This window comes from Diadema antillarum, unplaced genomic scaffold (genome assembly GCF_040938485.1).
Source record: "Diadema antillarum isolate AM-2024a unplaced genomic scaffold, OU_Dant_1.0 seq00001293_RagTag, whole genome shotgun sequence".
Classification (NCBI taxonomy): domain Eukaryota; kingdom Metazoa; phylum Echinodermata; class Echinoidea; order Diadematoida; family Diadematidae; genus Diadema; species Diadema antillarum.
Window position 1 is genome coordinate 582,228 of NW_027272072.1, and position 13,666 is coordinate 595,893.

At 35.8% G+C, this 13,666-nt stretch overlaps 1 protein-coding gene across 1 annotated transcript; it reads right to left on the bottom strand.

The window, feature by feature from the left end:
* Positions 1–1,494: 1,494 nt before the first annotated feature.
* LOC139708018 (sialidase-1-like) lies at positions 1,495–9,910 on the bottom strand. The gene is made up of 6 exons (XM_071620007.1): positions 9,767–9,910; positions 8,005–8,191; positions 6,868–7,130; positions 5,859–6,041; positions 5,049–5,268; positions 1,495–3,376 (listed from the first exon to the last, which is right to left on the bottom strand). Exons 1-6 carry the CDS (start codon positions 9,842–9,844, stop codon positions 3,162–3,164), a joined length of 1,146 nt encoding a protein of 381 aa, XP_071476108.1. The 5' UTR covers positions 9,845–9,910; the 3' UTR covers positions 1,495–3,161.
* Between the last annotated feature and the right edge of the window lie 3,756 nt (positions 9,911–13,666).

Here is a 13,666-nt window from a genome sequence, read left to right on the forward strand (position 1 = left end):
TTTGCTTTAAAATCAGAAACCCTACCCATGAGAGAAATTTGCCATGCACCTGATTATAGTGTGTTCAAATGAAACATTGCAATGAACACTACATCTATGATCTTTGTCAAACCTTACGGTATATTTTTGCTGCAACATGTATATATACCTCACCAGTTTTTGCTTCTTTGATTGTAATTTCAATCAATCATTTAGCCATGAATCATCCAATGCTTGCCTTCATCACAGGTTACGTGGTTTTCCTGAGAATAAAACAGATGACTTCACATACATGTCTCATATCACATTTCTACTCAAAAGAAAAAAGCATATGTATACACATACATTAAATATGGCATAATGTTGAGTAAGTACAAAATTTGACACATTTCCTGAACAATTACAGTGTAGTCTTGCTTAGAAACAATACTAGATGTGACAATAAAAATGCATACTCTCATAGGCTTCATGCACCATATTTTATACAGTGTATGTACAACAAGAAACATTGTTGGCACATACTGACCCTAAAAAATGGCATCAAATCGCCTTGCAAATGTCAAGAAATCATCTGGTACTTTCTTCAGAAGATCAATATATTGCATAATTTTCCCTCTTGTCCATCAAATACATGATGTAACGAAGCTCAAACTCCCAAACTACAATGTATATATGCTACCAGCTATACATTAAGCAGAATCAAGTGACAAATATTGATATGTCTGCAGCACATTAAGGTCTCAAATTTATCTATTTGATTATTCCAAATTCATCTTATTTGATATTCATCAATTTACACTCATCTATTCAAGCATTAAAGCTTCATTCATTCATTCACTCAATCATTCATACATTCATTCATTCATTCCACATCCATTTGTCTCTTAACTTTATTCATACCATCATTTATCTATCTATCTATTTTGGAATTGTTCATCATTCTCTAGGGCATTTATTTCATTATGTTACACTACTTTTTTGTCTATGGATCTGGGGTAAGGTGGGAGGTTGAACATTTCACTGACTTTTCTCACATTGCTACACCATTGGCCATCTATGCCTATACCACAGAAATTCAACAGAGCACAATCTCAAACTGGAATTTGGCTCAAATTAATGATATACAACATACATGTTATTCTATTGAAGAAATGGTTGCATCAAATTACACAAAAAAAAAGAACTATGTTTTGTCATGCACCAGAGTTTCTGAAGAGAAAACCCACACACGCACCAAAACACACACACACACACACACACACGCACGCACACACACAAATTGAGGGTTTGCTTTTCACCTTGGTGGGAAAATAAAAAATCACAATACATGATACTGCAAAGAAACACTTCAAGATGCTGCCTATGTCACTGTGGTGCTTGGGCATGCAATAACTAGTACAAGTAGTACTGAAATTAATGAAATTAATAACTTCTGGCTGGATCATATATAAGCAGCAGACACAGATGTCTAGATTAATAATCTGTCACTGTTCATGCCTTTGTCATTGTTGCAGGTTTTGTTACATTACAGGTTTCAGTCATTCTTCAATATGAAGAAAGGTTAAGAGCATGTAGATGTGTCCTCTAAGTGTGTTTGTGCTTGCGTAACTGTGTATTTTGCTGTTTCAACAAACATCATGCAGCAAGACTTACGGCCTGGAAACACGACTACCCAGCAAAAGGATATTTGTGGTGTTCCTATGGCAACATTTTGTTGCAATCATATTACATCTTTCCCTTGGTAAGAGGAATTATATGCAATGCACACATGTACCTACTTTGAATTAATTTTTGGTGACAAAATTTGTCCTGTCTGATAAATGTCACATGAAAAAAAAAAATTGTGCCTCAGAAAGGTTGGATATTTTTCCATTGTCAAAAATGGTGGTATTCCTATTAATACCAGTAACATATAATAATGGCAACTGCATTGTGAAATCCCAAAATATATATACTCTATATAATCATTACCTTCAAGATATTTCAGTTCAATCAGTCACTAATGCAAGGAAAAGTTCAGGTGACTTATGACACATAATTTTGGCAGTTTGGCAAAACAAAAAAACAACCAAAAAAAACGCCAAAAAACACACACACCAAATAATCACATTTCTCCTTTCATAAATCAAACATAAAGCCAACATGAATTAGCTGGCATTATACTCCTCACACTTTCCATTATTGCTTTTGAAGGGGAGCCCTTAACCCGTTGAGGACGGACTGATTTTGCCACAACACGCATTTCCCATAGACACCTGCCCGAGTATACTTGGGACTCGTCCTCAACGGGTTAACCTAGCAATTAACAGGCAAGAATTTCATGTGCAATTAGATTGTATTCACAATAATGAATCAATTTTAACAACTTATACATTTTGTATGTGAATTCGATTTCAGACACATTTAGATGTATACATCATATATTTAGCGAGTCTGAATTTTTGCAAATCAGGACTTCCCAACAATTTTGCGAGTGGTTAAATTCTCGCTGGTGGAGTACAGCACTGAATGAAGAAATGTATGCACACAAATTGCTTTTTCACATCAGAATCAGAATTTCATATTTTCATGTGTTTTTAAATTCACAAAAGCATCCAAATCATGAAAATAAAAGCCTCGCGAAATATTTGGCATATACAGTAATCAACATCAAATTGAAAAACTGCATTTAGATGATACTGCTCTCTGAGGATAGCTTAAATCTTTATCCAAATATAAAAGAAGTTGGTCATCTTTGTCAGTGCTCTATGATTAATTTGAAGAAAAATTCAACACAATCATCACTTAGATTGGACCTCAAGATGCAAAACAACTAATGCTGCATAGAATCAGGTCTCTATATCAAATCTCTGAGCACAAAAGCCTATGTTCAATGGTCATCTTGAAATGGTCAATCAGGGTCCTGTTTCATAAAACTTGCTATCAGTGACAACAACCACATTTTTGTGACAAATTTGCTCTTAGCCAATCAGATGCAAGGGTTTCAGTAGCTTATAACAACTAAAACAACTTGTCACTGATAACAAGTTTTATGAAACGAGGCCCGAGGCCAAGCTGGTCAGAGATGACCAGCCTGCTTGGTATGTTTTTAATGGACGGCTGCAAAGCCATATACAATCCATCACGGCATCACGAAGAACATATGTGTCGTCACATGTTCTCCCTGTTCTCCACATTCCAGGCTAGAGCTGTCCACTCAGACTGACCTTAGCCAAGGACAAGTACTGGGTGGATGATTTCTCGCCCTTCTCGTACAAAATATAGATATATTTGTAGTCAGAGATGTCATTGGGGATGGCGGTCATCGTGCTGTAACCACTGGCCTGAGGCCAAATGTTCAGTGACCCTGCCCATGATATGCCGTTGTCATAGCTCCATCGCAGTGTCATGTTTACACCTGGATGAGTCGGGATACAAGTGAAACAGAAAATGAAAGATTAAGATTATAATGTGACATTATTGAGCTTGAAGGAGTCACCATCAAATCAAAGGAGACATCATCAAATCGAGACATGACATCACTGAGCCTGAAGCAGAGAATCCAAAAAGACATCATCAAACCAAAATATGACGTCACTGAGCTTGAAGGAGACATCATCAAATCGAAGGCAATATCATCAAACCAAAATATGACATCACTGCACTTGAAGGAGACATCATCAAACCAAAATATGACATCATCAAATCAAAACATGACATCACTGAGCTTGAAGGAGACATCATCAAACCAAAATGTGACATCATCAAATCAAAATATGACATCACTGAGCCTGGAGCAGACATCATCAAATCCTTGCCAGATCTTTCCTCTAAATTATATGTGGAAACTTTTTTATGATGGAGAGGAATACTAAAGCAGGTTGTGACATAACTTTTTGTTACCACTGGCCTGGTTGGGCAAGCAGATTTTTAAATTGTTGCAGAACATGTGCCCAAACATGAATTTTTACAAGTTAGTGTACTTGCCCGAAAAGAAAGTTCAAAGATATAAGAAACTGAATCGAAAATCACTTGGAAAGCCAAGGGCTTGATAAAACCGAATCATTTGAATACACAGCACATCATGACATGGGGAGTAACAAACTTGATTCGTGTGTGTTGGAGTTGGATTGGTGGGACTTTCTTCACACAAGTGTTGGGAAGTAAAGATGGCTTTAAAACTTTTTGCTTGCCCAATTCGGGCAAGCATTTTTTCTCATTGTTCCAAAACACTTGCCCGACTTTGATTTTTACTTGCCCGGGGCAACCAGGCAAGTGCTTATGTAGTGCCGTGCTAAAGATTTGCAATGAATTTATTTGGAGCCTGAACAAATTCCGTTCGTTATTCTTGGTACAAAAGTAAGCAGATTCTCAAGCAAAATGGAGTTCAGATTTGTATTTCTTTTTTAAATACTCTAAGGGGAATTACCATAAGATTTCATACACAATGTTGGGAGACATTATTCTTTAACCAGGCAAAAGTCTGTCATGTTCGCAAAGGGATCAAACCTTTAAGTCTGAAACCAAAACTTGGCCATTCACATTGTTATTGGACACATCAAAACCAAGCTTTTCAAGATGTCTGATAATAAACAACGTATAATAACAACGTAACCTGTTTAAAGTGATAACATATTATCCATATCTAATTAGATAGACAACAGTGACACTGTCCATTTGTATCATTTTTCAGATCTAATCTAGTGCTGGGAAAACTCTTACAAATTCTCTTTTATCACAATGTCTTCTGTTTGCAGAGAGACTATTTTTATCCGAATGTTAATTAGACTCCTCCTTTCTTCTATTCTTAAATATGCAGATACCAATGATATAAATGCACTCATTTATGCAGTTTTAATTTCTGGCTTCAAACAACAATATACCACATTTAATACTGAAATCAAAATCCTGAAAATGACATTGAAAAGATTCTATATCAGAATTTCTTCCTTAAAAAAAAAAAAGAGTTTAAATTCAATTTCAATAGGTTTACAATATTCTGTTTTTGGTAACTTATTCCTTTGAACAGATATAAGTTTGAAAATACAGAACCCTTTCTGAATCTAAACAAAAGATTTGTTTTCACTCACGGCTGCTTTCATTCTCTGGATTAGTGAAGAACAGAACTCCATTGTGGTGGAGGACTGAAGCAGCCACTGCAGGGTCAACCAAGGTCGTGTCAAAACGCAGGTCATCCACCTTGAAGGTCGATGCCCCATCGTAGCTCATCATGATCATGCGACAGTGACAGTGGTACTGGTACTGGTTCCTCACGTTGACCATGATTGATCCATCGGGCAGTTCTAATGGCTGATTGAAGAGAGATACGAGCAGAATAGATTCCTTTTGAAAACACTCTCATGACTGTTCCACTTCAATGCATTTGTGCTATACATGTACCTGTTCTCAGCTTCTTAAATAACTGAGCCGATACAACTTATAACATTGTTATTCTTAAAACATCAAAAAGATCTGAGCAACATATTACACTGAATATGAATCCTCTGGTTGTATAAAACTTTTCACTCAGAATACAGCAGATGCACAAATAATATCTTTTCTTAAATAATCCAGTTTATTTAGATAATTTTCTTTTTCCTTTTGCAATTTGCTATGAGTTACTTGAGTACGTTCCAGTTTGTGTTCAAGTGTTTTTCCAGCTTTTATTCCCCTATCAAGTATAATGCAAACTTGATGGCACTCCACACACACTGTTCATGAAGTTTGAAGATTCCACATTGCCCAAAGTCTGAAGTAATGATAAAACCATTTCAAAACAAACATATATAACAATATCTTGATCATTACATTTGTTATAACAGAACTGTGACTAAAAATACCTTGAAACACTCATTGCTGCTCCTAGCACCCATTCCTCACCCGCAGACCCATGTTCTTACCTGGCATTCGTCTGGTACAAAGTCACCCTTGACCTTTGCGGTATTGTAAGGGATGCCTTTGATCTCCCCTCCATACCTCCAAGTGTCACCATGGTCATCACTAAGAAGACAGAACATCCCATCGCCTGGCAACGTGGAATGCCCACATACAATCAGTCGACCGATATTAGGAGCATACTTTTTCTATAGTTTGGAATGAAATGGGAAATGTATCAAACATAAGAATAGATAGATTAGTACCTACTGCATACACCATAGGTTGTTTGGACATTATTTTGACAGAGTTGCAAGTGGTTGAACTCACGATAAGAAATCCTACCACTTGATTGAGAAATAAGTCATTGTAATCATCAGACTGATGTCTCAAGTGACTTATCCAAGTATTTTCTTCAAATGCTGGTAACACTATGTTTTATTTTGACGAAGAAAAAAATATATATACATTAAATTACTGAGTACAAATAAAAAGTACAACATTGAGTCACACACAGTCCCTTATAAAGCAGGAGATATACCTCTCTATTGAAGCATGTACCGGTATGTACTTGTCAACTTTATTTACATTTGGATGAAGTTCTTTGACCTTTGACAAAGAGGATTTTATTTTTCCTAACCTTTTTACATGACGAAAGTAATCATAAATCTAGTTTTGGTTTCTTACATTAACCAATTTCCACAAGACTTTCTTCACTGACGTTTTAACTTATGTTGAAATTGAACATTGCCCTTTCACTTGACACATACTGTATGATCTTTTTTCTTTCTCTGGATAATCTTATCAACCAAAATTCTAACATGATACCTTTAATTGTTCAAACATATCTTCCAACTCAATAGTTGTCTACCTATCTAGAACATACAGAAAGATGGGCAGACAAGAAGACAGCTAGGAAATATGATGCCTCCACCCAGCTTTCAAGGGCAGAAGCATGAAAGAAAAGGGAAGATTGTGGATAGTTAAACAAGAATGAGACAATAAGGCAGATAGGAGAAAGAAAAGGTGGTTAACCTGGATCCCATAGCCTGGGCCTGGGGCAAACATCCTCGTGCCGATCTGCTTCGACAGGTTGTACGGCTTGCTCCATGATATGCCGTCATCCACACTCTTGATGTAGTACTGGACGGCCGTGTCGCACTTGTAGTAGTGGCTACAGATCTGGAAGAAGACAAAGATGGTCTTTGTGACGTCGTCGACTAGGACGGCACCCAGGCTGAGTCCATCCGGCAACTCTCCATCATTCAGGACAAACACTTGGGGTTGCCATGAGAGACCTGTTCAATAACAACAAAATAATGCAATAAGCCAGTTCATAATCAGCTCATGTGCACATTTAGAAACATGATATTTTGTTTTTCTCAGTAGTTTAGGCACTTAATTCATTATCAATATGACATAATGCATAACATTGCCCAACAGAACAATTTATGAAATTCATGTTCAAGCAAAGAATGATCCAACTGGAATGACCCATTAGTTTACATTTGGAGATGCATCAATTCCATTGTTTTGTATAGAATTAATATTTCTAAATACCAGGCTTGCTATCAGGTAAATGTGCTGGCAAGCACCATTAGACAAATGTCATGAATGATCATTATATAACAGATGCTTGTCTCAGTAAATCAAAACAAAGCAACCAAAAGGAAATCTCATTTACTGTAGGTGTTCATATGAGACCATGATAGATGATTTAACATAACCAATAATCCATATTTACTTCAATAAATACCTTTATGCATTCATCATCAGTCCACTATAGCACCAATTTCTCTTTTTGTCACAACTTGCATTCTTAGCAACTTTCTAAGGGGCCTTACACTCAGAAATCCAAAAAAAAAAAAAAAACTCAAACAAAACAAAAAATGGGCTAGGTTCCTTATTTCACAGTTAGGAGATCATGCATTCTTCAAATCAAAACCAACAATTTCTATTTAATTGTTGTTGTTCTTGTTTCCTGGGCAGTTAAGAAGGGCTGGTTAAGTGCTTTCAAGAGCTCTTCTATCCTACTTGAAATCTCATAATTGCATGTAGTTTCATATCTTAGATAAGAATTTTGAAGCACTCATTTAACTGACTAAAGAGATGTCAGATTCACATTATTCGAGAAAAACTCAGATCAAAATTGAAGATTAACTGCCATCACACCTTTGTCCTCGGACCTTCTCATTGCCAGGAATTTTGGGCCAGCATCTGATCCACCATTCTTCCTGGCCTCACAGATGGCGAGGAGGTTGCCCTTAGGGGTGTAGGAAAGGAGCGGGATGCGGTAGATTCCTACGTTTTGTTGACCACTGATCCAGAGCAGCTGCTGGTCCATCACAATGGGGCTCACCTAAAGGGGAAATCAGAGATCAACATATGATACATGTATATCAACCCACTATGGACTGCAGGGCTGCCAACATTGGAAACTAGTTGAGAGTGAGACTGACATAGGCTAGTGCTATAATTTAGGAGTCAAAATGAGTGAGATCAATAGGAATGCATGCAAATGAAATAAAGTTTTAGAGTGAGAAAGGACCAAAATGAGTGAGTCTCACACTCAATGAGTGAGAGTTGGCAGCCCTGGGACTGGTACATGAGCCTCTGTGACTAGTAGGGAAAGTAAAGTTTGTACATGCTTTGAACTTGGAAGAGAATTAATTACCTCAAAAAGAAGTTAAATCTAACTCATTAAATTCATGAAACCACATTTCTGTGATATCTTTTATTATTAATTATATTACTTCTATTCATCTTTAAAAGCATCTCATGATGTAGACTTTAATTTCTTTTTAATCTCACTAATTTGAGTCCTTTGTAACCAGTACATGAATATGATTGTTTCAGCTACAACTATGTCTGCAAGATTTTCAAAAGCAACATTTCTTTTCCTTTTCATATTACACAATCGGGTAGAAACATTTTACAAGCAAGGAGAATTCACACAGAAAACTGTCATCAGTTAGGGATAACATAACAGGGGGTTATAGCGTAGCTTCTACCAAACTCTACAACATATCACATTTAATACTTCCTATTACTTTGGATATTGTTGTTAAAATACTCATGACAGCACCACATCCCTTCACATGCAACATTGATTAAAATGTAATTCAGTTCTTGTGAGCTATGTAAATAAAACACATCAAATTTATGTGATTACCTTTGAATACTCCAAAAAATCAACTTAACGTTAGATCCAAGTAGATCTATACACTTTCTTTTTGCTTTATTTCCTTTATTGAATATGGATTATGGTTACAGAGACCGGCATAAGACTTTATACTAACTTATCACACAATTTAGGAATGATCAACACATTTCTTTTATTTATTTTTTTTTTCTAAATTGTTTTGATGGGGATGCGAGCTAGAACAGATCTAGTCTTTTAGAGACTAGAAATACAATCTTGGCTAGTATCTTTAAATCTATAGTATTTTACCCGTACTACTGAGTATTTTAGCCTATTCAGGCACCATTTCTTTTTTTTGTGATGTTAATTCACTTCCATTCAAATAAATGTAAATTTATACCAAAAACGATGGGATTCAATTTGATAATTAATGTTAATATCAAAATTTCTGTACAACGTGACATGAATAATTCCTTCCTTTAACAACACCACACACCAGCACACAAACGCAGCGCGCAGTTAAACTTTACTATAGATCTAGAGCTATATACCGACCGTCCGACTACCCATCCGCCAAGCCATAGCCCGACCGAACGTCGTGCGACGCACGGCCACCTGTGTACAGCGACAGTGCTGTGTACTATTATACGTTCCAGTACAAAAACTTGCGATAAATTTGCATGTGTGGGACTACGCATATCGCATCCACATACAGTGTATAAAAATGCAATCCCCTGGCCCTTCTGATATCGTGAATTTGAATTTAATGTAAACGTATTTTTTTAATCTTACCGCTGCTAAACCTGCACTCCATGATATAGCAAAAAATGTTGCAGACAGCAACAGCTTGACAACACACCCTTGAGACATTTTAGCCAAATCTGCGGAACATCGCAGAGATAAAAGATGCTGACTGCGACTACACTGCTGCGCCTACAAGCCTCAGCCCTAGCTCTTTGTGTATTGTGATCACATGATGGTAGGCATGCAGGAGGTCATGTGATGTGTCATCCATCAACAATAAAAGCGTAGTCTTCGCGAACCTAACTTCATATCACACATACTAGATTATCCGCCACAAAAGAGCTAAGAAAGAAATTAACTGGTGTTTGTTGACTGGTGACACAATACTGAAACAAAGGTTTGAGGCCAAATCGTTAGCCATGACTAACAAAAGAAAATACTCATATCCTTTAATTCATATACATGTATATATAATATATATAATTATATATATATATATTTTAAAGGAATAAGACATCTGATAATGAAATTATTATATATGAATTAATGGCATTTTTTTTCTTTAGTAAGGATTGATCACTCGATCATCATAGTCTTTTTTCATCATTCTAGAAACAAGCAATGATAAACTAAATGCTTATTCAATGGCTAAAAAATGTGAGTGAGAAACATCAATTCGTATTTCCAAGGCTAAGAGCCGAATGTTGCATACAAACATTTTGGGTCTACTGTGGATTCTAAGAAAGAGCAGGTAACCTTTTGATAAATAAGTGATCTTTTTATGTAAATATAAACATTCATTCAGGCATTCATGTGACCGTACTCGCTAGTGCCATCCCCTGGGATACTAACCTTGCCGTTTAGACAATCAAAATAATATTTGTCAGTCTTTTGTCAATTTTACCCTTAGTATTTTTTATCAAAATATGTCCCTCAACAACCAGCAATCAAGAACAGCAGGCCAACATCATAAAACTATTGGTGTAAAATAATAATAATAATAATAATAATAATAATAATAATAATAATAATAATAATAATAATAATAATAATAATAACAATAATGATAATAATAACAATACTAATAATAATAATGGTAATAATAATAACGATGATAATAATAATAAAATAATAATAATAACAATAATGATGATGATAATAATAATAATAATCTATCAGAGAAAGGAGGTAATTTACTTTGCTTTTCTGAACTAAATGATACCCAGAATCTACAGTATGGAAGTATTCTTGTTCATAACCAAGAAATGACAAGAATCGGTAAGAAATAAGGAAGTGTTGTGTAGCGGATGTTTTGCTACTTGGGATCGGTTGATATTAATTCTGAGAGGTACACATCACAGTAAAATGAGTGGCGACACAGTTCATTTGAGTTTCCATACGTGTGCTTTATTTGAGAGGCGTTTTGGAGGCGATCCTCTCTCTTCGAGCATCAGAATCCAAGTTCCTTTTTCTGGATGTTATACAACTTGTAATTCACATTCAGTCACGAGGATTAATACACATTGGTCACTGGTTACACTGTTGTGACACACTATGAATGGGTGAATGGGGGTGGAGTCTTCATGTTAAAGAGGGGTTTTAATTGGGCAAAACTTTGGTTGTTATAGGAACAAAGGCGGGACTGGTTTTATCAAGGAGGTAGTATTCTTGGATTTGGATTTAACAGCAATTCTAAGTAATCAATGAGGGAACGGCAGGATGTTTAGGTTTGGCTTAGCCTGATCGTAAATTAGATGGGGCTAGAAGTACCCAAGGGATGATGAAGGTCGATGACTCACTGGATGAGGTGGAGAGTATTGGTAGGGGTCATTGACTGGTGGAGGTGAACTGGTGGTGTATATCCAGTCATCAATAGAATGGGAGGGGGTAGTGATAACTTTGTGTATTACGTTTTGAAATGTCACTTTTTTTTTTTGGAAACATTTCTTGACCAGTCCTTATGAATATTCAAATAAGCAAGTTAACGACATCATGCTCTCACAATTTCTTATTCATTTCATATACAGAAATGACAAAAATCTCATATTTCAGCTGTATAGATATAAAACTTGTCTTAAAAGCATTCAAAATTACAGTGAATAAATGTTTACTCTGATATATCTTGATTTGGGAATAAATGTCCGATCTTGTCTGCGCAAGTTTATCATTTGTCGGTTCCCGTGCACGTCTTTCGTGGAGAGCAGCTGAGGGGTCAAGTAAAATGTTCATCTTGGGATTTTCCACGTGTTGGACTTCGAATGTTGTTAAAAGCAGAAGAAGGAGTCTCGAGTACGCCATTTGTAGTTCCAACAAGGTTTTATAAACAAAAATTTTCTGCCCGCCTCGGGTCTTCGTAAGTGTATACAATGATCAAGATAAATTATATGAGTTAACATTTGTTCATCGGGAACACATTTTTATTGGTATTAGCTAAAAATAACAATTTTTCCGAATTTCATACATAACAGACATGAAAAATTGTGAGGGTATGACTTCATCAACTCGCTCATTTGAATATTTATAAGGACTGGTCAAGAAATGTTTTCCGAAAAAATGTGAAATTTCGAAATGTCATATCTTCCTTGTTTCTTATGCTATTTTTTTATTTTTTAGCATTCTGTAGGGAATATTTTTCTCTTTCTTTTGAAGTATATTTATTTTTTGGTGGATTTTTATCATACATTTAGATATCTTCAAATTATATGTATACACACATCAAAGAGGTTCTACAGAACCTCTTTGACACACATATAAATTTGAAGATATTTAAGTCACTTAACTTCATTCTCTGAATGTACAGGTGATAAATTTGGTTATAACAACACTTCTCGTTGGAAACAGTCTAAATCCACTCGCTGCGCTCGTGGGTTTAAACAGTTCAAAGTTCAATTCAGTTCAATTCAATAGTTTGTTTATTTCCATCATAAAAAAAGAAAAAAGAAAACATGATTCAAGGTAGCACAAGTTGTCGATTTGTCTTTCGTTAATCTGATAGGGACAGTTTTTTCCCGAATACAATATGAAGTATATGCACGAATGATGTCATAAAAAAGAAACAATGTACACTCTGTCATGGTAACAAAAAAAAATGTAAGTTAAACTCGTACATCCATTCTCACCGATCCACTCTGTCATGTGCATTTGTTTTTTGTAGGCCCTATATTGAAGCATCTCATCTTCGATTTGCCCTATGCTTCGCGGGCTTTTTAAATGGCATATGATGATTATTATGAACAACCGGTGACACGACATTATTTTGCTCCTGCAACAATATTGCTCCGGTCTTATTTTCTCCAAGGCTTTAGGGTTAGGGTTGGGGTTAGGGTTGTGATGGGGGTTTAGATTCAGTTTGATGTGAGGATTAGGATTAGGGTTGGGGTTATGTTTGTGGTTAGAATTTATGTTTTTGGCTTTTGAATAGCATGCAGATATTTCATGGGAGCAATTGTCGCAGGAGCAAATGTCATGGAACCTGAACCACATGTATCAAATACAAAATGAGATGGCAACCTTACCTGGCATTCTTGATTGTATATAAGCTTGAATGCTGGAGACTGAATTCTAGTGAAATTGGCATTCATGGCTAATCACCTGAGAACAAGACATAACTCATTACAAAGGGACATGATGTTTTTCGTTGCCGCTTCATGACCACTGGTGTTCAGTTTGCAATTTTCTGATAGTAGACCTTCGGTGTATCCCATATCTTAAGATACGGTTTTTTTTTCCTCCGATGGCATATAATTATTAGAAACGGGAGAAAAAATAGATCAGACTCAGATTTCAAAACTTTTTTGCAGAGTTTATAATATATCAAGGCTCGATATTACAGAAGCAGTTGTTTCAGTTTCAGTTTGTTTTCTCCACTTGTTTTAAAGAAATCAGTATAATAAGATAAACAATCACGACACAGTAAATATCAACAATTAAGAGTACTCATCAGAAAGA